The sequence below is a fragment of the Monomorium pharaonis genome, chromosome 8 (genome assembly GCF_013373865.1).
Source record: "Monomorium pharaonis isolate MP-MQ-018 chromosome 8, ASM1337386v2, whole genome shotgun sequence".
NCBI classification, from domain to species: domain Eukaryota; kingdom Metazoa; phylum Arthropoda; class Insecta; order Hymenoptera; family Formicidae; genus Monomorium; species Monomorium pharaonis.
The window spans coordinates 21,611,598-21,634,432 of record NC_050474.1 but is presented as its reverse complement, the minus strand read 5'-3'; the positions used below and the strand labels follow the sequence as shown (position 1 = coordinate 21,634,432).

Below are 22,835 nucleotides of genomic sequence, written 5' to 3'. Positions count from 1 at the left end.
GCAGGACACGTATTGACAATTGCGACCGCACCATTGATCTCCACGAGAAAACTTTCGGCACGCCTTTCGGATTCAGCAAAAGAATTTTTCTTTCAAGAGTTCTTCCGTCGTGCGCGAATACTTTGCGACGATGCACATTTACATTTAGATGAAATTCCATATTTTCACGTACAACCACTGGGGCCTTCTGAACGAACATCTCGCGCGGATCTCTCATTTAACTGGAGAATAAAAAGGATTTATTCGGCTACATTACTCACGTACTTCATCAACAAGCCTAAAAATCTGTTTCTGATTATGAGGAGCGTATGCAGAGCTTCTGTTTTACACGGAAAAAGTGACTTTCCTAAAGTATCTAAATCTAAAAATTTAGCTAAATACAAATCTGAAAGTAATTTTATCAAATTATTAAAATGATTATGTATGACTGTTTGCTAGAATGACAAAATGTCCTTTATAATTATTTTGATGATTCAACAAAATTATTTTTTCAAATCTATATCTAACTAAAGTTTTAGATTTCAGCAAAACCGTTCTTTCAAAGCTACAGAAACGTTAAATCATATTTTTTCCAAGGATGTCTCATTTATCAATGAGATTGGTTACATTTCTTTCATATAATTCCTTATCCTTATATGTGATATTATTATAATAATTACTATTAGAAGTGCCATTCATCTGTCAACAATCATGAATAGCACTCACTAGTGTCCGAAAGCCGCATTGTTTGTTAATATATTAGCGAGGTATCGCTGCCCGATAGAATCACTTTGTCTCTTGACTACGTAACGATGGTATTGTTAGATACTGTATGAAAGCCTAATAGCAATTCGGATTCATGTAGCCATGATAGAATCATACGTTCACTGGTGAGCATCGAAATTATCATGCATATCTCCGCTGCATTCACAACAATTGACGAAATATTCATGATGACGTAATGTGGTTTCATTATAAAAGTGTCTCAAATTTTTATGTCGAATTTTACACATCGGTAAAAACCCCTACTCTAATTAACGAATCTTTTGCTGCGCGAAAATTTAAAAAATGCCGACAATTTTTATATTTACGAAAATCACAATGGAAATATTCTTCATTTGAAATGACAGTGACGTAATTGAAGACTAATAAAATAGAATAATATTTGCAAATGGATACGTGTGCCGCAGAGTATTTCATAATTGTAAATAGATGAAAGGTAAACGAACATTCGTCGCGAAATTATAAATTAATTAGTGCAGCAAAATTATGCGTTCGTCGACAATTCGTTTTCACTTCGGTTTTAAACGAATATTCACGAACTCACGTAATAATATTCCAACGAAATGGCTACGCGAATGTATAATTCTATGGGTACTGTCCCCGTCGAATAAATTAATCAGAGCATTAATTGAAGCGATGACTTCGTTTAGACCAATATCAGCCGACATTACGAATCCCAACGGCGGCATCCTTTCATGATTATTCTATAGACGAACGATACCAACAGAGTACAATACCAAAATTGTCATTGTACGCAAAAATCGATATCTAAAGACAAAATATTTATTTACATTACACATGCTGTACCGTGCATGTTCCAGGTAACGCAACAAAGTACTCTCGGTATGCTTTCTCTTAATTAAAAAAGAAAATCTATGTACTAAAGGGGTAGGAGTACGGGCACTTTGTGAAAGGACGTGGTGAATGTGATACTGTAAAGATAGACGGCGGGAGAGTCTGTTTGCAGGGGGGAAAAAAAAAAGACTGAGGCGCAGGTGTCACTGTATACCATGTAGACATTTTATATTTTCAGCACTCGGCGGTCACGTTATAAATAGGTCACAAGTTACGAGTCCATCATACCGCTTTTACACAGTCACTTCGTTTACAGTATACATTCTATATAAATGTACTCGTACGGTTATCGTTTGTTTTACAACCTCGATATTTCTACGGGGAATAGTAAGTGTATGCGTGTCCTATACGTTACATTATGTTACGTCTCGTTCTATATCGTATGTATATTGTACAAATGTGTGGTACATGCACTGGCACTGCTCGATTGTTTAGTTGCATCCTTCGTCGGTTGCACGCAGGTGTATCTTCAAAACACGTTCCGGTTGCTTATACAGGCATCTAATTATGCTTAAACAGACGAAACAGCATTGTTAATTTTACTCGCGCGCATTTGTCTCCGGCTCTCGATGTTTTAACAAATTTATATTCGTAATTGACAATAATTATCACACTTAAAGCGACGATAACGGAAATACATTGTATAATAACAATATTTCTTTAACGCTACTGAATCTTTTTTTGTTACACAGATAAAGAAAGAGTAATCAATTATCAATTCAAGATGTCTAATATTCGTGAAACGCAGAAAGATGTTGCGCGTCGATAAAATTACGGATTGTAGATGTTATCTTGGAGAATGAGTTTTAGCGGAATCACGAGAATATCCGGATTGCATAACCGAGATACCAAATAATTAGGACGACGAAATTACATGGTGGGTGCGCTTACATCTTCCTGTACCATCTTTGCTTTACCAAAGTAGAAACGTTTCAATGTGCAGAATGCGTACAATGGGATCTTCACGTACGCGCGCCTGCAATATATCACGCGGAAAGTTACATCGCGCGAACGAGATCGCGTCTATTCGTTGCAGACACCGGGGGAATTCCCGACGAGAAAGATTGCTGATTCTCGGAAATCGCAAACATAATAACGAATATACGCCTCGTTAGAGGCGCCACGGAGGTTTCGCACAAAAAACCAGAACGTGCTTTGGGAGGGAACGTTCTTTCGCACCTGCTACGACGATGAGCTTGAGGCTCATTACAGGCAGTTGACGATCTGCGCGTTCCAGTAAATGCCCCGTTCGCGAAACGCGCGAAACAGCAGCGCGCTAAAGAGGAGGAGAAATTTCTGGCGGAATCTCATTTGCTCCCCATTTAGTTTTTCCTCATTATACAATCGCGCAAATTGCGAGTGCTACCTGTAATTCCGTTCTATAAAGATACTTTGGTCTGTATCTTCATCGATCATTTAGTACTATGTGTTTTGTTGCGTTTCTGTTTCTTTTCTTTTGTTTTTAATTTGATGGAGAAGCTCGCAAATGGACAGCCGCAGTTGGCGCTAAATGTGCGGTATATAAGAATGCGAGCATTTATAATGATTCGCAATGCGTACCGCGTTTTATCGTTAGCGTGACTACTTTTAAAGCGATATGTTGCGACTGGATGAGATTCAGATTGCATATTACTGTGCTGACCTAAATTTGCAACGACCAAATGACGTTTGTATTCGCGTCTCTTACACTTGGTAGGTCGCAAAGTTAAATTAGCACGGTTATACAATACTTTAATGTACGAGCAAATAAGACTTAGCGACTGTTTAGAGATTCTAATTTTATTTATTTATTTATTCTAATTTTATAATTAGTTCTTTAATTATTATTTATTCAATAAATTTAAGAGCGAAATTGTAAAATATTCCGCAAGAACATGATTTAACAATATAAGAACACAAAAAAATAAAGTAAAATTTATCTTTTAAATTAACTTTTTCTTTAATTGAAAAAGTAATATCTATTTTTTTTTATGAACTGACAAATAAAACGCATTAAATTGAATTTGCCGCTAAGTTTATCATCGTTTATGTATATGTATGTACAAACGCGGATTATCATAAGGGATATGATTAGGCATTAGAATTCATTAAAACTGCGTATAAGACTTACTTGATTACAAGAGGACGAGAGATGTCGTATATGTATTATAGCGTGACTTATGCTGATTGTGTGATTCAAAGCCGTGATTGGACCCTTGAAGTCTTCGTATAGCGGTTAACATGTGAGTGCGATCGAGTCGCGGATCAGCGAATTTATTTTACATACGGCAACAGCAATCCGCGGCTGTGTGGAAAAGACTGAAAATCGCAAACGAAGAGCTTTTTGCGTTTAAGAAAATTGCATCGAAATCGCATCGACGTGTGCGGTTGGATCGACGAGCGCTAAACGGCTTGCCGTGCAACGTTATCCGATTCTCTATTTTCATCGGACAGTTAGTGTTTCCCGTTTCAAGCGACTGCATCACGACGGAATAATGAAACGCCCGACAACAAAATCAATAGTAACGGCGGTTTATGACGATCGATACGTATCCGCTACTGTTACGGGATAATGATTGTTACGGTACAGAGCGATTCCGGCACACTCCGCTATAAATCATCGAAGCTTATTTTACCAATAACTCGCGTCAATAATTCCGTTATCCAAGTAAATTTGATTACGGTGTCGCAATTATGACAATTGTCACCGGGATAATACTTGTGCAACACGACGTAAACCGTGTATAGGTAAATTGATTATTTATTAATGACTTAATACCTGTTTTAATTAGCGCGTTTTATCAGTAACACAGTTTATATGCGCGATAATTATTTTCTGTTTTTCCGTTTGAATTCTTAATTAAAATTTCTCTCAAAATTTTTATGAATTGAAACACTTCAGAAATATTAAGAAAGCCTATTTTTTCCTTTTCTTAGATTTTTCACAGAAAATTTTTGCAAAATTTTGAAGTTTACAAGAAAGTTTAAAAAATTTTTTACCAGCAGTATTCACAGAATAATAATAGTTCTCAAAATAATCGTCAAAATTTTTGTCTCTGAAAATTTTTCATAAAAAAATTTTATCAAGAATTTATTGTATTCTCGTTGATGATAACTTGTTGAAGCGAAAGACTCGAATTTCCTCCTTCGTTGTTTTCAAACTCTTTTCATACGAACATGATAATAAATCATGGCGGAAATAACGAATACATGTCATCTTCTTTTTAATGCGACGGGAAATTATAAGTTCCGACGTCGCTTCTCGTGGCGTTCGATCGATGCGATTTCTTTTTGAGGAAAGTTTATTCGCGGTGTGTATGGTACGCGTGATGAGCATGAACGAGTGCATCGATTTCCGCTGAAACAAGCACCGATTTTGCACAGTGGCGTAACGGGATTAACACGAATATACGTATGTGCATACGTGTCAATTGCAGTTAAAACTCGTGCGAGAAACGGAGTTTTAACGGCAATTTTTCGTCATGATATTCGTACACATTCATCGAGCAATTATATGCACGCTTTATTACACCGATGCATCGTTCCTTAAAATCCTTTCGCGACTAATTAATCTCTACGAGGAATTAAAATTTGCAACGTATTAACACATTTATAAATTTGTCGAATAAATTTAACAAGCGTTCGACAACCACGTATATATTTAACAATTCTCTTGGAATTATTGATGAATAATACTCTTCCTCTAAACGTAAATTTTAACAAACTACTATCGCTAAATTTTATTAATCCCCTTTTAATATATAATTCGACACCGTGTAACACTTAGAAATTTCCTAAGTTCTCGAATTCTCCATTGCACGATTTATGCTCCTGACTTACGCCACTGTCGCGCACGCGAGGCTCGCAAGAGGCTGAAAGAGGACTCTAGATGTAACTACGAAATTGGACCGAAGCGACCAACCATAAGTTATTTCGTTAAGGGCGAAAATGATGTAGAAAAGTACGATCGATGTATGCACGAGACGTCTCGTCGCGACGGACGAGAAACGGTCTGCGTGACGCTGCATGTAAATTCTACGTTAAAGCCTGGACCACAATTCGCGACTTGGCGCGTGCAAATAATCCTAATAGCTAAAAACACGTACGTATCGCTAAAACACATAACGCAGTGTCCGGCAAAAATCCACCCTTAATAAGTCGACGCCCCGAGCGATTCGAGGGGACAAAATGTCTTTGAATCGAATGTACCGGCCGATGTACCAGCGGTAGCGATGTACTCGGCCGTTATACATTTTCGGCGGATTATACATTTTGTAGTGGATAAAGTATCATTAATCGCGTATCGCGTTTCGATCATTCGCATTGTTAACGCTAATACTAATCGTTTCCGCACGTTTATCACTTATTCGTTTCGCGCCACGAGGATTAAACAATCGACGCGCGCGCGCACATACGTTTTTCAGCGATAATCAGCGTCGAAACGGATCTGCAATTATCTGTGGAAAATCAACACGAGAGAGAACTGATGAACCGCGCGCGCATACATTTCCGAATTAACCGAAAAATGTCGCGCATATTGATAACGGGTATCCCACGTGCCCAATCAGGTACAACGGACCCTGCTGTACCTGGCGGAGAGAGGGCGTCCAGTATAAAAATAAATAAACTCTACTTCTCTATCCTAGGAAATTCAACGACATCTCAACAGTACGTCTGGTAACATAATTGTTCTAATCTCGATGATATATATTACCTTATACCTAGGTGGGGACCGAAGCCGGGGAGAGGACTGTGATTTCATATCGAGATTTCATTCGGGCCTTATCTCGATGGTCTTCCAAATTATTCGATATATGATACACTATTTATCACAACGTCCCGTCTGCCGACTTATCCTCGAGTATAAAGTTACGCCGCATTCGCGCAATTATCAAGACAAAATATCATCTATATCGACTGATATATCGTTATATACATTAGATATATCCTACGCGTGTCTCGTACATTTTATAACTGTTAGCTTAGGCATCGTAATAGTTGTTTGTTCCTACACAAAGACAAAAAACACATAACGCCGTACGAACGTAGTACCAGTGGAATGAATGAAAAATCAGGTCTCTCTGTCACTGTCTCTCACTAAGCGATTAATCGATTCATACACTAATTATTCTAGTCGGAAACGAACATTCGCGATTCTTTGTCATTATTTTCGGCGAGTTGTTAACTCTAGAATGGTATCTTTTTCTAATGTGCTTTTAGGAACGATATAAACCGTTCCACACGAATTTTTAACGAAATCTTGCATAAATGCACAAAATAATTGTTATTTTTTTTTTTTTTAATAGCAGAATATATCTCCGATCCGTGACAATGCATGATCATGAGATTGCTGCAAAAATCAGAATGCCTTCCATTCTAGCGTTATCATTATCGACGTTATCACGCGCATTCACGCACTTACGCACACACGAACGCACGCATGTGCATTAACGATACCGAACATGAACGCCGTTGATAACCCAAATAGTTAATCAACAACATAGTAGCTCACATACGACACATTATATACAGGACGCACTGTACTGATCGATTATCCTTATAGACAATCCTAACTCGTAATTATTCACGATTAAGCAATCAAGAATAGATCGTGGACGGGTCAATAATATATTCTCACGATACATATACATACAAATGCATACTTTCTCTCTCTCTCTCTCTCTTTCTCTTCCTCTCTCTCCCTCTCTCGTTGTAGTTTTCTCTAATTTACAGATTTCCACATTCGTTGACATTTGTACATTTGTTAAGTAAGAATCCTTACATGATTGCACTACATTCACGCGCGAATAATAATGTGATTTATCAAGAAAAATGTGTTTTATTTAATTTTGGCATTATTACCGTCATAACATATCATACATTATTTAGTGCACCTTTTATTATTTTTAAATGCAAAAAAGACTTTAAATTGCTGGTTACGTTAAACGCATGGTTCACATTTTTTAAAATATATCTTGCGCAAAAAGAAATAATTAGTTGTCTATTACTTAAATGAAAGCTTGATATGGATCTTTACTTTATTCATCAATTTAGCCTTATTTCAAATTGGTTCTCTCGGGATTTCAAAATGATATAAAATACAGAGATTTAGTGTAGCGCTCAGCACCGCGATTCACGTCTTTCCTTTCTCTCTCTCTTTTTCGCTTTTCCTACTACGTTTCTATCTGCTTCGGGATAGATACCGCAAAGCCGGGAACTATTGTCGAATTTTCGCGAATGAAAATCGATGCACAATTTACTGTCGGTCACCTACGCAAGCTAGTGAGCTCGTATTTCAACGAGCTAAGACGAATCTCTCTGGATCCCCGTCGCACATTTTGCATTCAATGTGGTTTTCCCATCCAAAGCTTTTGTTTACGTCAAATATAATGCCGTGATGTATCCCGGCGTATTGTAACATCGCGAACAGCGGGTACGTTTGCCATTAAACGCACAGCGAGAATACATTTTGCGCAATAATACCTAATAATAGATATCTTGTTAATGAGAAAAAGAAAAAGAAAGAAAAAAAATAACGGTATTATCATTAACATTATTTCGGATAATCGAAATTCTTATATGTGTTCTTTGTGATAAACTGTCATGTCGTAGGAAAACTTAGTGAGTTTAACTCAATATGATATTTGGAATTGGGTCACTTTTACATTCAAATATTCACACTCTTGTCCAGAATTTCCTCAGTCACACGTGAGTTTCATATGTATGGGCACGTGTCTCTGGCCATCATATGATTTATATCCGTAGCTGTCATGTATGACTGTGACGTATGGTCGTTGTTTTTATGAAACCAACTGTGATAGCATCGCGTTTTTACAATATAGATAAAACCTCAATTTAACTATTACCTGTCACAATTCCGTTAAAACTTCTGCCTTGTCTGACGTGATAAGGTATACATTATTTTATTGTTTAATTTTATCAAAATGAAATGCTACATCTCATAGAGAAAGCCAGCAGCAACATTTTGTGTTCAAGCGCATACGATATTTCAAAGCAAGCGAACCATGCTCTCAATGTTTAATCGACACAATCTTAATTAGTTTTCGTTCAAAAACTTTTGATCAAAAATGACGATATAATCGGGTAATTATTTTACATTTTCGATTTCCGTATTATTGGTTTTTTTTTTATTTTGAATTATTTTATTTGGTAATTCTGTACGTGACAAACAAATAATAGTAAAGCGTATTCTCGTTTTCTAGCGTCCGTTCGATTGAGAGTTTTACTCGTTGAAATAATATATGGTAAATGACAAGTACGAAAATATGGTAGAAGGCGCGTCCCCAGCGGAAATTCATTTTACGTTTGCGTGCACGCTGACGAGCTGAGCCACACAGCCTTAATTGTACGACACAATCACCGTATTTATTTATTCGTATTTATTTAGTAATAAATAAAGTATGGACCCGTTTTCGAACCAGTCGCAGGTTGCAAACACAAGAACGATGTACCTGAAGCAAGAATTAATGGCCCGTTGAAACGCTTTTCATTCTCGTAGATCGCCTATCGCTACGTTTGGTCAAATTTTTGTTATCGGAGAAATTATCTCTTATTTTCGTACGAGTATATCTATATTTACACGCATAATGTGCGTCATACGAGTAAATGCTGTTGCTTTTTCGTCCGTTTATAAAGCATTTACTCGTCTGACCCGACACAGTGACTATAGATACATAAAGAAGAAATATTAATGTATGGAATTGTTATAGTTAACGTCCATCAGGCTTGTTCTAATTCTATGTAAAAAAAATTATACAAATTATCCGCCCAAATAGATCGCGTTAGAACTGAGAATATTCAGCTAAACGAGCGTACAAATATCCATATATACGTGCAAAAATATATGTGTTTTCTGTCATGATATTAGATTTGAGCACATTTACGCGTTCCCGATGAAATTTTCGTTGACGTTAGAATTTAACGTCTCATCTTTATATGTCTACAATCACTGCTTTCGGTATCTATTTAATAATGCAAAATCTGCCCTCGCGAGACATACCCTTGCACTCAACGCTTGGAGCGAAGCTTGCTGATTTAATTGACGCATTGTTCCTTTTCTCTCCTTCTTCTCTCTCGATCTATTTTTTTCTTGTTTTGCACTGAGGCGCGATCGGTCGCGTCGTAATCGCAAAAAGACGACGCCTGGATCGAAGTCCTTTACGCAGGATGTTCGAGACGCGTTCATAACACGCATTACACGGTGTGTCGACAGAATGAAATGTACTGTCGGCCTAATTATAAAGTCTCCTAAGTTTAGCATTATACATTTTTATCGTAAGTTAAAACAGCGTGTTTATTCGTCGAATATAGTGTGATAAATTTTGCAATTCGGAAAATTTCTTAGAACAGAATTGAAACACTCTGTGTTTTAATCCTAGAGCGCTACTCATATTTTTTTAATGTTAATATTATAGATATAAATTTACTCACACAATTAAAATTTTTTCTACGTCTTTTTATGTTTACTTTATAAGCTGCAAGGTGATAAAACTGAATTGGTATCTAGGAATAAAAAAATTACTTTTTTCCGAAAATCCAATTGGTGATAAGATAGGATATATAAAAAATATATAAAAGTTGAAAATAAAAATAAAAGAAGTAAGTGACATCTGTCTGTTTATTAATAGGTAGATGTCATTTGACTAATAAATGATTTTGTCTGTCTTTTTAAGTGGAATAAATCAATATAATTATTATTTGAATGACAAATGATAATTATATATTGATTTATACTACTGAAAATAATATTCTGACAGATACCACTGTCATAGTCAGAAAAATTATCGCAAGATTTATTTAAAATTGCTGAAATAGCTTTCTTTTAAGTATTTCTTTATTCATATAATTGATTAATTTGTAAAAAAAACTTACTTGCAAAATATAATATATATTGCAAAAAATTATAAACAAGTTACATTAACACTATTATAGGTGAATATTTACTCAGGCAAGCTTAAAATCATAGGTCATAAAGAACGTAGTGTAGATCTGATACTGTCCATAAATATAGACTAAAGAGGAAAATAGGTGGAACCACAAGCTCCTGGATAGCGCTGCTATTTAATAGCAAATACTGAATTAGCTCCTGAGTGGAAATTTACCCACGGTAGCACTCTAGGATTAAATTTCTTCATTGAGATAACGATATATTTATGAGCATTTATACATTCGATATTTTTACACGCGTATCGTTTTGTTGAGTAATTAATAATTTTTATAACGTCGAAATGTATTTTAAAGAGCACCTGCGAAGGAAAAGGATCGCAGGATGAATCGCATTTTTACTTAGAATCCCGCTCACTGACCTACTTTCGCTCAATTTAATCTGCATTCTGATCGTAACCCATCAATTTTTACATCTTATTTGAAGCAGAGGCTTTCAACTTTGACTCGATTTACTCTGTTATTCTGTTCGTCTACCATTTCTATGAAATCAGCATGATCGATACAATCTCTTTTGCTGCTTCTTGTCCTTATGCTTTCGTCACTTCCTTTCTTTTGCAAGGAATGATTGGAAAACAATTTTCTCACAAAAAAATTAAGAGAGAAAACAGTTAATTGTCGGGTTTCTGGAAAGAAGCGTATTTGAGCATTGAACCGAGGTAATGTTCCAGCAAGAACGTTGGGTGTATCATTAATTGGTTCGTTAACTTCTATCCCGTTAATTGCGTTATTTCTCGAATGATAACGCGAGAATCATACTATTTACATTATTATCCCGTGAAATTCGAAGAGCGAAACGAGAGCGACAACGATCTATGGGCGTCATGCTCAGTACAAATATTTGTAAAAAAGTAGTACGCGTGTGTGAGCATATCCGTGTATCTGTGCAATAATCCATGTATGTGTACGAAAATCTGTTTGTAACAACAAAATCCTTTTTATGGTCGAAAAATTTTACTCGCGACGAGTACATTAATCGATCGCGTTAAGATTGGTGTATTAGTCGATAGTACGCAGCTACTAGCAGCTCGCTAGTTATACGCCAAGGTGCGCTTGGTTCCTTTTGAGAGTCGACGCCTCTTTTCTGGTCTGACATATCATAACAGAGTATTTTAAACGAAAGCAAGAAGCGATTTGAACGCAGTAATGAATAAAGAAGCGAAAAGTTACGTTATAAATTTTAATAAATTTCGTATAAAATGCAAAGACTGAATGCCTCTGTTCATTTGAGCTATCTATTATATATTCTTTCCTCAAAGAAAGAGATTAATTTGAAAAATTGAGGTTTTTATTATTTGACTTAAAGAGGGACACAAAAAAACGAAGTAAAAAAGATAATACGAGATCCGCCTCCTTTTACATGTTCTACCTCGTGTTAAAATATCCTTAATCATCCACTTAAACGTCTACTTACCTTCGGCCGGCGCTCGATATTATCGGAAGAAAAATGATCGAAAATTTTAACACATTTACGAATTACAGCTGTGTATTCCAGCGGGCGAACATTAAATTCCGCACGAGTTATCTTCACGACGGAGAACATCGAATGACCGGGACAAATAATCTCGATAACACTTCCGTCACTAAGCGAGGAGAGGAACTCAGTTGCCTCAGTAGAACTATTTTCGCCAGACTTGATTCAATGAAGCGGATTTGCGCGTTGTGTCGGCAGAAACACGTCGTCATCGTCGTCGTCGTAGGGTGGTCGTTACCGCTCGATAAGTTGATACCTGGTTTCGTTCTCCTTCGTGTGTTGGCTTTTTCACTATTTCTTCGCTTCTTCAGGCATTCGAAGTGTAATAACACGGAACTCCGTGAAATCCGAAGTTCTTCACGTTTGAGTGAGCCACAACTTTACACGAGGCATTACGCCATCGTAAAACTGTAGTCGTAGGACTTCCGCGAATTCTCCAACTTTGTGCAGCCTTCAAACGTGCTTCGTCGAGTTTGCTATGCGTTGTGTTTTCCGCGGGGGCGTATCTACGTGAGAATTAACTAAACTCGAGCTCGAGATCTCCAATTGCCAAGAGAAGTCTTGCAGGACAAATTTATTTCAAAATATTCATTTTGATCAAAGTTTTTACAGTTACTTATGACAGGCTAAGAAGAAATACATTTCTCTTTTGGCTTATTTGCATTCTTACTGGAAGTTACACGATAAAAATCAGGGAGAAAATCAATAGACTTACGTCGGCTAAATTAAAATTGGAAGATCGATGATTGTAGATCTGACAATTATTCACGCCGAATCGATATTAAAACAATGTTGAGTTCCTCGGCAAATATTTCCGGGAGGAAAGAAAATGTATTGCTCTTGATCAATTTCTAATTCAATTAAGTTATGTTACGTGCTTCGAAATTCAATTTCTGCATTTAATTGGCGCGTAAAAAGAGAGAAACGAGCAGGGCGATGAGAATCGGAGATCCTTGTTTTGATACGACTGGGAGGCTCCGTATCGATTTCTTCGCCAAACCGCAGCTAGGGCAGATCGACTTAGATCGATACCACAGGGACGAAATCCTTCGGAAAATATTCTGCGAAGATGTGCTCCAATCCTAGTATCATTCTTACAAGCATTCTTCGGGGTAATCTTCTTTCGCCGATGAAAGTTTCAGTCTGTTTCCTTTCGGATTTCCTTTATTGCACATCCGGCTAAATCCAGGAAATTATGTAAATCCCCTGCCATGCGCATTTCCGTGAAATTACAAATAATAAGAGTTTGACAGCGATACTTTAACATCTCAATTAACATCTCAAAAGGATCGTGTTACTGAAAGTCATGTGTTGTTTTTTTTTTAACATTGCTTCAATGTTACCGCGGAATTTACTTCTCTTTCGATATTTTACGAATTAATTGGGGTAAGTCGAATGATGAGGGTTACACACGCGCTTTCATTCCATTGTATCCGCCTGCATTCGCCAAGAGATAATTTCTTCGCGATCCTCGGGATCCCTCGCTGATACATTTCCGTCACGCTGATTTCCCCTCAGCGGAAAATGCATAGACTCTATCACGGGGGTCTCGCACGTGTCGAGACTCGAGACCTCGATTATCGAAAGTGACATACATCCTCCGTCGACCTTCGACGGCGCTTTCCTTTCGCGTTACCTCGTTATCCGTTTCCCTTCACCGTCCTCTTTCATCTTGCAAATCCTGCCCTCGCGGCCAGCATGCTTGTTAGCGTTAGGGGAAGTTTTTGAGATCACGAGTCGCTTCTGCCGTTTCCGGAATCCTTTCACCGGGGCATCGTTTATTCATCACAGCTCGATGATATCCGGCGCACGAAACTGCACTTTACTACAATACTTCACCTCCTGTACGATCTTGTTGCCGCAATTGTCCTCGTCCAGATCAACATCGCTCCGCGTACCGTCGTCGTCGTCATCATCCTCCTCCTCCAGATCTTCTAGAACCTTGCGTCTCTCTAAACTCCAGCCGCCAGCTCCGGCCGTCAACTTCTTTTTTTTCTTCTCACGGATTTTATTCTGACGAACGGATCGCCGTGGTTATTTGTATCTGAAAGCAAAACGGACGTGCTTTGAAGCATGAGTATGCTCCTATTGATCGTGGGTTCATTGCGTTCCTATGTATAAGGTTTGTTTTATTTTATTTTATTCTTTAATGTGTGCGTTGATTTAAGATAGATCGAATAAAAAAAGATGCTGTCTAGACTGTATCAGTTCAAGGCACATTTTTTGTTAGCGATTATTTCATGCGCAATCACGTAATTTCAACAAGAATTTGCCATTTTTATGAAAAACACAAACGACCAAATTACGATACGGATATGTTTGCAATGTTAAGCATTTATACATATGGTATATACACACACACACACACATATATATATATATGTGTATATATATATATATATATATATAGTAATCGTTGTGTGAATACTCTAATCACGTCGTTATTATATATACTGGGCACGCAACACGAGCTACGAGCGGTATTCACATTTCGCCGACGATAGAAACATGATCGGTGCGTTTATATGATCCTCATGTTACACGACCCTTGCTACTCAGCTCTTCAAATGTATCGAATGTTGTAACATACGCAGATTGAACCGCGGTGCGCTGGGACAAAATATTTTTCATAGACGCCGTGTCGTAAGGTAGTTTCCATCGTCAATTCTACGAGAATTGGGTCAACATCGCGCGTTATTTTCATTATAAGCAATATTCATATATCTCAAGAAAAGTTCGTACAGCATCTGGGTTACTCTTCCATCATTTAATTTTTATAAAGATTAATTTTGACTGAAATATATTGTCGCTTATTGTGTCTGCGATATATGGAGAGAAATACAGAAATCTGAGAATTATTTATATAAAATACGTATTAATAATGGAAGTTTTTATACAAATAATTATTAGAAACTTCTTTAAACTTTTAAACCTTATACATATTTTAAACATACATCTCATTAGATTAAATTGAATAATATTACATAATTTACTCTATTAATTTGTTTTTTCGTCGTTTGTCAGAAACTATATCTAGACAAACTGATAATTCCAAATTACAAAAATCGACTTACCTTTCCGGTAAAGGGCATTCCAAAATTCTGCAGAAAGCCAGGCCGATCGCCATTATTAATATTACAAATAAAACCGCGTATATTACGCATAGATGTACCAAAGAAAAAATATAGAGCGTCTTGTGACACCACATATTGGGCGCATACAATGAAAGTTCGTATTCTGGCCACATTATATGCAGTATCCAGTATTGTCCTAAAACAAAAATGAAAAAAGACAACATATGATGATAGGAATTAATTGTCCGACATAAATTCTAAGCTATGAATGGAAGAACGTCACATAGAATGTCAAATCATTTCGCCAGTAAGCCCTAAATCAGAGTTTTTTTTTTAACAAACGTAAAATTTTTTTTCTTAATTTCCTCGATTTCTTTCGATTTGACTAGAACCTTTTGTTCTCATATTCGACCCAAAAATTTTCAAAGTAATAACGATCTATGTGACATACTAAGTGATTAAACAGCCTGTAATTTCGTCCTGCACTCCGACCAATGAACTGTCGCGTTTAGCCGTACGAATTGGCGCGCCGCACGAAATGTAAATATTACACGACGGTGCTTGGTCACGAAATCGTTAAATCGTCTTAAACCATGAATTTTTTGTAATCTCGAAATTTTTCTCGTATCCGCTCAAACGTAGATTGAAATGCGGATTTACCTGCGCATTCTTCGAATGCTTCGTGCTCTTTGCCATTTCACGTGAATCGGTATTAGACATTATTCTTAAATAAATCTCAAGTATAAAAGAAAGATAAAATAGGTATAATCAATTTCTAAATCTAATATGATATATAAGTAACGTATAATATTTTTACATATCAATATTTTATAAAAAACCCTGTATATGTTGATTAATAGCGACGCTACTAAAGCGCATTTTTTCGATACATTAATATTGATCGATTTATCGCTAAAGATAGAGCATGCCGTTAAAACCGTCCATTGCAACGTGCAAATATAAATACAGTACAGCCACTTGACCGATATTTTCGTCAACGTAAAAATTTGCTCATAAGAATAACATGGGATGGAAAATACTGCGCAATTAGAATCAATGTGCAAAGAAGTTGAATATAATACACGCTGCAATTTGCGGAATAACGTAATGACATCGCGACTCGGAATTGTTTCTCGAGCTTTGTACACCGCTTTATTCGTTCAAAGTATTAAAAAATCCTTACATCTGATACGTAAAAGGTTTTTCTCGGTTTTTCTGATTTTTCTATTTTTACAAGATTAATATTTTAGTCCATGGATTTTATCTCAAAGAATTTAATATAGAAAAATATAGAACATAATGTAATAAAATTATTATTGAATTATATATGTAACAAATAATGAAATAAATAATAAAATAAAAATTTAAAAAAGCATTTAAATATATTATTATACTTAACAAAATATTTTTTTAAACATAAATTTTTTTAGTTCTAATATTAAAAAATTATTATTTTATGTTTAAAACATATTTTAATTTAATGATTTACAAATAAAAATAGAAACACGTGAGAAAAATCACGTAAGCACTTCTGGATTAAGACAATAAGGATTATCAATTTTATCATTATTTATTTATAATTAACTTGATCTTGTACATAACGATGAGTCCCCTAATATTTAATCGCGTTTACATAAAGTTATTATGGAATTATAAAGCAGAGTGTTATGAAACATGTGTTTTCCTAATCTAACTCGCGCTTTGCACTCGTTGAGTAAATCCTCTGTGGCTTTAACGCTCCGAAAGTTCACGGGCTGCCGGCGCGGAATATAATACCTCGCGTACAATTTCGAACGAAATTTCTTACTTACCCAACACGAACCACGCGACCAGGAAGCACGATAAAGCTATGGAGAGTAATTTCATAGGTGAGACGTGTGGCCTGACGGCGGGAACGGATAAGACTTCCGGCCTTCGGTTGCGTATTTGTGAATACAGCGCCCAAAACATACGCACGGCGCCCAAAACCCCCCCGATCAGCATGTACACGGGAATGTACGGCTCTTTGGGGCAATCCTTAATGAACTGCACACCTGCAAAGATAAATTCAAACATTGATTTCCACGGCACGTTTGCCGTTCGTTGCGATTGCAAAGCCGGATTTAGAACTGGAGAAACAAATGCGAACTATTTATAACTATTCTATTCATTCCAGTTCGATCTGGATCTGGCTTCGAAAAAAAAACCCGCTATGTACGTTGAAAATGAATACGCGATATATTTTTCGAATTTTTTATTTTGTAAATATAAAATGTCGCTATAAATTGTCGCTAGTTAAACGTATAAAACGTATGGAAATTTCAATGCATCATCGTATAGCAAGTGCGACGTGTGCCAGTAAACTTGATAATTGATTATAAACGACTTTTGCCCCCGTCGTTTTCTCGCCGGAACTTGCTTCATTAGTAGACGTTTTATGGCGACGTCTTCCTTTTTATGCTCGTTCTTTTTACATCCATGACCTAAATACCTTATAGTTTGAGTAATAAGCAAAAATAATACGCGGTATAGTAATTCGTTTAGTGCTGCGAGCTCATCATCTATTCCCGTTAAAAGGAAAAAAAAAGAGAGAAACGCTCTTTAACCGATATTCTTGTCCATCAATTAAGATCTAACGTATATCTGACGCGCATCATTATTATGCGCTTTTTGCGACGCCAGCAAGGAATAATTTAGCATTAATAGCCTGTTGCCCGACATCTATTCTGTGTATCATGCCCTGATTCAACGTTCGATTTAGGATAACGTAACGTGCATACCTCGAGAGGTTCTCCATCACGATGTACACTTGAGTAATGTGTACCTCGTTATTATGCGCATCTTTTGTTTATGTATAAACTATTAATTTTCTGTTATGGCATAATTACCAACGATTCAAAGAATTTATTTCGTGACGTTCACTGCGAAGAATCGATACCACCGTCCTATTTCGATAATTGTGTAGGCATTGTGACATTTTTAAAAAGTTAAACAAATCTGAGAAAATATTTAATATTATTTCAATTTTGTATCTCTATTATCTTTACTTTGTAATGTTGTAACGCACGTGAGCTCGAGCCACATAATTGAATAAAGTTTCTTGAAAAGCAACTGAAAATCATGATATCGATTGCTTTCTTCCTTACGTATACCATATACGAGATGCGCAATGAAGAAATTTTCTTAAGTGGTATAATATAACTGAGAAATCAATATGCATCGCATTTCTCGAACTTAACTCTTAACTCTAAGTGGTTCATTAAATTTACACAGCGCAGATCGCAATCTATAACTTTTATTCCGTTTTCGTGTCATGATTTACGAAAGATTTAAGTTTTATTCGCAATCGGCGATCCGCGACCACTCTCGCGGTTTACCTACGCCATTACTATCGATTGCGTGTTCTTACCAGATGGACTTTGCCGGAAGGTGAATGTACTGAACTTACAATAAATCAGGTTGAGCGTCTATGCTCCCTACTGCGCGAATAACCAGCTATGCCCGAGAAATTAAGTATGCTTGCATGCTGCAAGCTTAACACGCTAGCGATTCGCGTGTTGTAATCCTGGTAGCATTAATTAACTCGGAAATGATGTCGTATATTTCGTGGAATTTCATCTGAATTGGCCGGAGGGGTAAAACGCATATAGCGTTATAATTCACCTGATAGAAACTTGAGAGATTTATCGCGTTAAAATTTAGTTGTATCAAAACTATATATATAATGTTGCAAATTTACACGGGAATAAAACACCATCGAGAACAGACTGGAAAATCTCATTTCGCAAAATGTTAAAAGGTATGTTGGTGGAAGTAAGATTTTATTTATTTTGCTGCAAATATCTTCCCACACGATGCTGTGAACATTTATCAAATATTTGCATTTCGCTGGTTGAAACTTTACGTCATGATAAAAGGAAGAGAAAACAATACACCATTTGCGCCTTGAATCTATAATATTTTCGATTTATAATTTTCACGTTAGATTTTAAGACTGAATTTTATTTACAAATATATATATATATATATATATATATATATATATATATATGCGCTACATATTTAAATATATATTTTATATGTACTATCTATATATAATTCTTTAAATGTTTTTTGTATTTTTAAATGACACGTAAAATTATAAATAAGAAATTTATCTGTTTTATATAAATTCTAAATATATATATATATATTTGTAGATCGTATAAAATAGATTTTATTACAACTTTTACATTACAAGAAAAATTATAGAAAAAAGGATTTATTATTGATCTGAGCGATAAATTATTTTTGGATTTATATATACTTTAAAATTCAATTATATTAAATTTAACGCAATTTACTTTCTAAAAATACATAATCATGTTAATCTAAATATCGTCATATATCAGATATTTAAAGGTTATATATCATCCGCGTGTAATACTTAATGGCTTACATCCGCGAAATTATATAGATAACATTATATAATGTCATGTATTACGAGCAATATGATTAATTGATAGACTACGAACTTAGAAATTGTCAGTTAATAAATCTTTTCATTCTGGACAGAAATTTCAATGATTTATTTACCGCAGAAAAAGTTCAAGTGCGGATTTATATTATTGACAGTAGCATGGATATTCTACTAGGACACGGATAAAAGAACTTTATCTGCTGTGTCTTTTTCACGTGAAATACCTCAGGGAATTATCTTCTGTTATCAGACTCTATGTTTTTAACACAACTTGAACTTGGAGATTAGTTGAAAAGAGAAAAAGAGACTAAACACTGCACATACTGATGGATATTACGTTAAAAATTTTCTTTGATATCTACAAAATTATCCCCGTCGGGCTATACGTAAAGTTATTCCCTTAAAAAAGGTTAAAAAGGCAATAAGAAGGCTCTGAATCTTTTGAGATATATGTAATGGAGAAAAATTTACATGAGAAAAAACTACAATGTGAAATTTATTAAAACACAAAGAAAATTAAAAAAAACATCTTGTTTAATCGTTCTACATTATTTTTTTAAATATCAATTGTATCTTTTTACTGGCACATAAAATTTCATATAACAATTGTTAAAAATCAAGGAACTACCTATAATTTTATAACAAAACACTGTATTATTTGAACAAAATAGAATCGATTAAACAACACATTTAATCGTTAAATTTTCAATTCAAAATATTAATTATTTACACAAAGTTATTGTGCAAACTGTAAAAATGGCGAACTATACCATCTTCTCTTTTATTAAACGATAAAAGATACTGAAAAATAATGCCGGTAATATATAAGTTTTAAAGAGCGCCATGCATCAAAGAGTACAGACAAGCTGTATAGCTTTCCTCTAAGTCTCACGAGACCATGTCGTTAGAGTTCTTAAGTATAGATATACCACAGTGGTTATTGATCGTCTTTTTGTGCCGAAGTGTAAAACGAATCAAACTAACTTCAGACGTTTTCGACCCACTTATTCAGCTGCTAGTTATTATATAATATTCATATTACGCTATCTGAACACACTTTCTCATGATTAAATTATCTATACGTGGCCGATTATCGGTCAAAGACTTCTCTCGATTCGCGCAGCAACCGATATTAATTGAAACCGTTCGTTATCCGTCGTCAACCGCATCCCCGTGATCTCTTCACTCACCGAAGATGAACATCAATATAGGCACAGTGGACAAGCAGGTCAGACAGATGGTGAATGTCATCGTCTTGCTAATAACTCTCAAAGCACGAAAGACGAAGTCGCAGATGCCGTTTGCCTCAAGATGGGCGTCTTTCAGCTGAAACACGACCGAACCATAGGTCGCCACACCGAGATTCGCAGCTTCCGCATCGCCCTTTTCAGGTGCTTTCGCGCCGCTGGCGCAAAGCCGACGCGACTCGTCGCCTGAAAGCTGAAAGCAAACGCGACAGCTCAAATCAGATTTTCTCCCGTAATGTAATACAATTTTGTGCCGGCAAGTTCATTCGCTCTGATTAATAGCATACACGTGATATTAGACTTTATCATAGAAAAGATTTCACAAAGCTATAAAAGGCACATTACAACTTTTAACTTATTTTAACTTTCTCTCTCTCTCTCTCTCTCTCTCTCTCTCTCTCTTTTTCTCTCCTCCTCTCTCTCTTTCTCTTTCTGTATTTTTTATTTATTACAATTCTATTTTAATAACATTAGCTGGATTAATATTGTTTTATTTTATCTTCATTACCCTGCACTAGAGTGCGTCGCCGTGTACCACTTCGTCTGTATTTCGCTGATTACAAAGTAATCCAATTAGTGACGGAACAAGTGCAGGTTTTTGCGTCTTTCAGTGGGAACTCGTGTTAACCAACACATTCGTAATTCCGAAATAAGAATTAACGGCGGTGTGAATTTAAAAAAAAAAAAAACGACGTATTCAAAGATTTTTCAAAAAATATTTTTTTGGGAAGGGATTTAGATTTTCTTTCTTAATGAATAAAAATTCAATACTGCATGTGCGAGGTTTTTCCACAGGAATTTAATCACCGACGAATGAAAGCTGATACTTTTTATATTTTACGAGAAACCCGACTTTACGGTACACTTTAATTATCGGTATCCCCACTTTTTATCTACTCGTGCCTTCTCGAAGCGTAGATTTGGCGTCAGAGATCAATTTATATTCCGTTCACCTTCCACACAACGTAGATCCAATAAACGATCCTGAAAAGCACGGACACAGCTTCGCCGAACGGTTGTCGACACGTCTCTTCTTTCTCGTCGACCCTCACGTCAATTCTCATTCTGCGGAATAAGATCCTTCGAAAGATCCTCGGATAGCGCGTATACATCACGGGTACGTTTTCTGGGTGGTTGTAAGTGCGGAAATAACGCTGCGGATGTGATCCGTGCGAGAAAAATTCAAGCTGTCACGAGCAAAGTGTGCCGGCGCTCTTCTGATCCGTGCATTTTCACACTACAGTTCTCGCGACAAGTAATAGCATGCGATTATATTATATTAATCGCTTTAACAATTTGCCGCATCAGTTGCGCCGAATTAATCTGTTCTATCATCCATCATCAAGCTGTAAAGCCAAGCTGCATCAATCATTGTTTTTATTTCTTGAAGAAATCTTTAAAAAATGAATATTCTTAACAAGAATTTTCAAAGAAAGCCATGAAGGAAAACTTGAAATACTGATCAAAACTTTAAATATACTATGTATTTCTTTACTTTGCGTATTAATAACTTTTTTACTTTATTAGGTATATTTATCTTCGTAGGAAGATCTCTTTTGCATTCATTAGAGTTTTCCAAAGGGCAATGAGCAAGTCACCAGGGATACGGGCGTGGAAGATCTCTGTGGTAAAACTATCGTTTGTATCGTCATTCGCCCGACCTTACCTCGCGTGCATAGCAGCAACATATCGTGCCGTGCTGTGTCTGTACCGGAAAACCAGTCCAAAGTGCAATTTTAGATCGTTTAAGTTTCTTTTTTAGAGGAAAACTTCCTCTTGATAGGCGCAATATATCGAGATAGTATTTTCTATAGCTCGTGTAATTTAACAAAAAGATAAATGACCGATCCTAGAAAATAAGCGGTATTATCTTCGCAATTTTGTTACGTGTGATTAATGTAACACTCCTTCCGGTTAAGTAAGATGGACTATTTTCGGAGCGGGCAGTCGCCTGTCTTTTATCACGCTCACTCCATGAAGGAGTTCCCGGCTCATTTCCCGCTTTTATAACTGAACTTAAGTAAATTTTGCCATTAAAAATA

The 22,835-nt window shown here is 36.1% G+C and overlaps 1 protein-coding gene and 1 long non-coding RNA gene across 3 annotated transcripts in view; one reads left to right on the top strand and one right to left on the bottom strand.

The window, feature by feature from the left end:
* Window positions 1–22,835, top strand: part of LOC118647109 — a 67,342-nt gene that overhangs the window by 40,543 nt on the left and 3,964 nt on the right. The gene's annotated exons all lie outside the window — the stretch shown is intronic.
* The window catches only part of LOC105833448, a 43,058-nt gene continuing 21,983 nt past the window's right edge, over window positions 1,761–22,835 (bottom strand). For both annotated transcript variants that reach the window (XM_012675195.3, XM_036291335.1), the window contains exons 5-8: window positions 20,737–20,986; window positions 16,920–17,141; window positions 15,109–15,304; window positions 1,761–14,078 (exon numbers count right to left, since the gene is read on the bottom strand). In XM_012675195.3, the coding sequence (XP_012530649.1) occupies window positions 14,069–14,078; window positions 15,109–15,304; window positions 16,920–17,141; window positions 20,737–20,986 (678 nt within the window). In that variant the 3' untranslated portion in view covers window positions 1,761–14,068. The remainder of the gene's footprint in view (window positions 14,079–15,108; window positions 15,305–16,919; window positions 17,142–20,736; window positions 20,987–22,835) is intronic.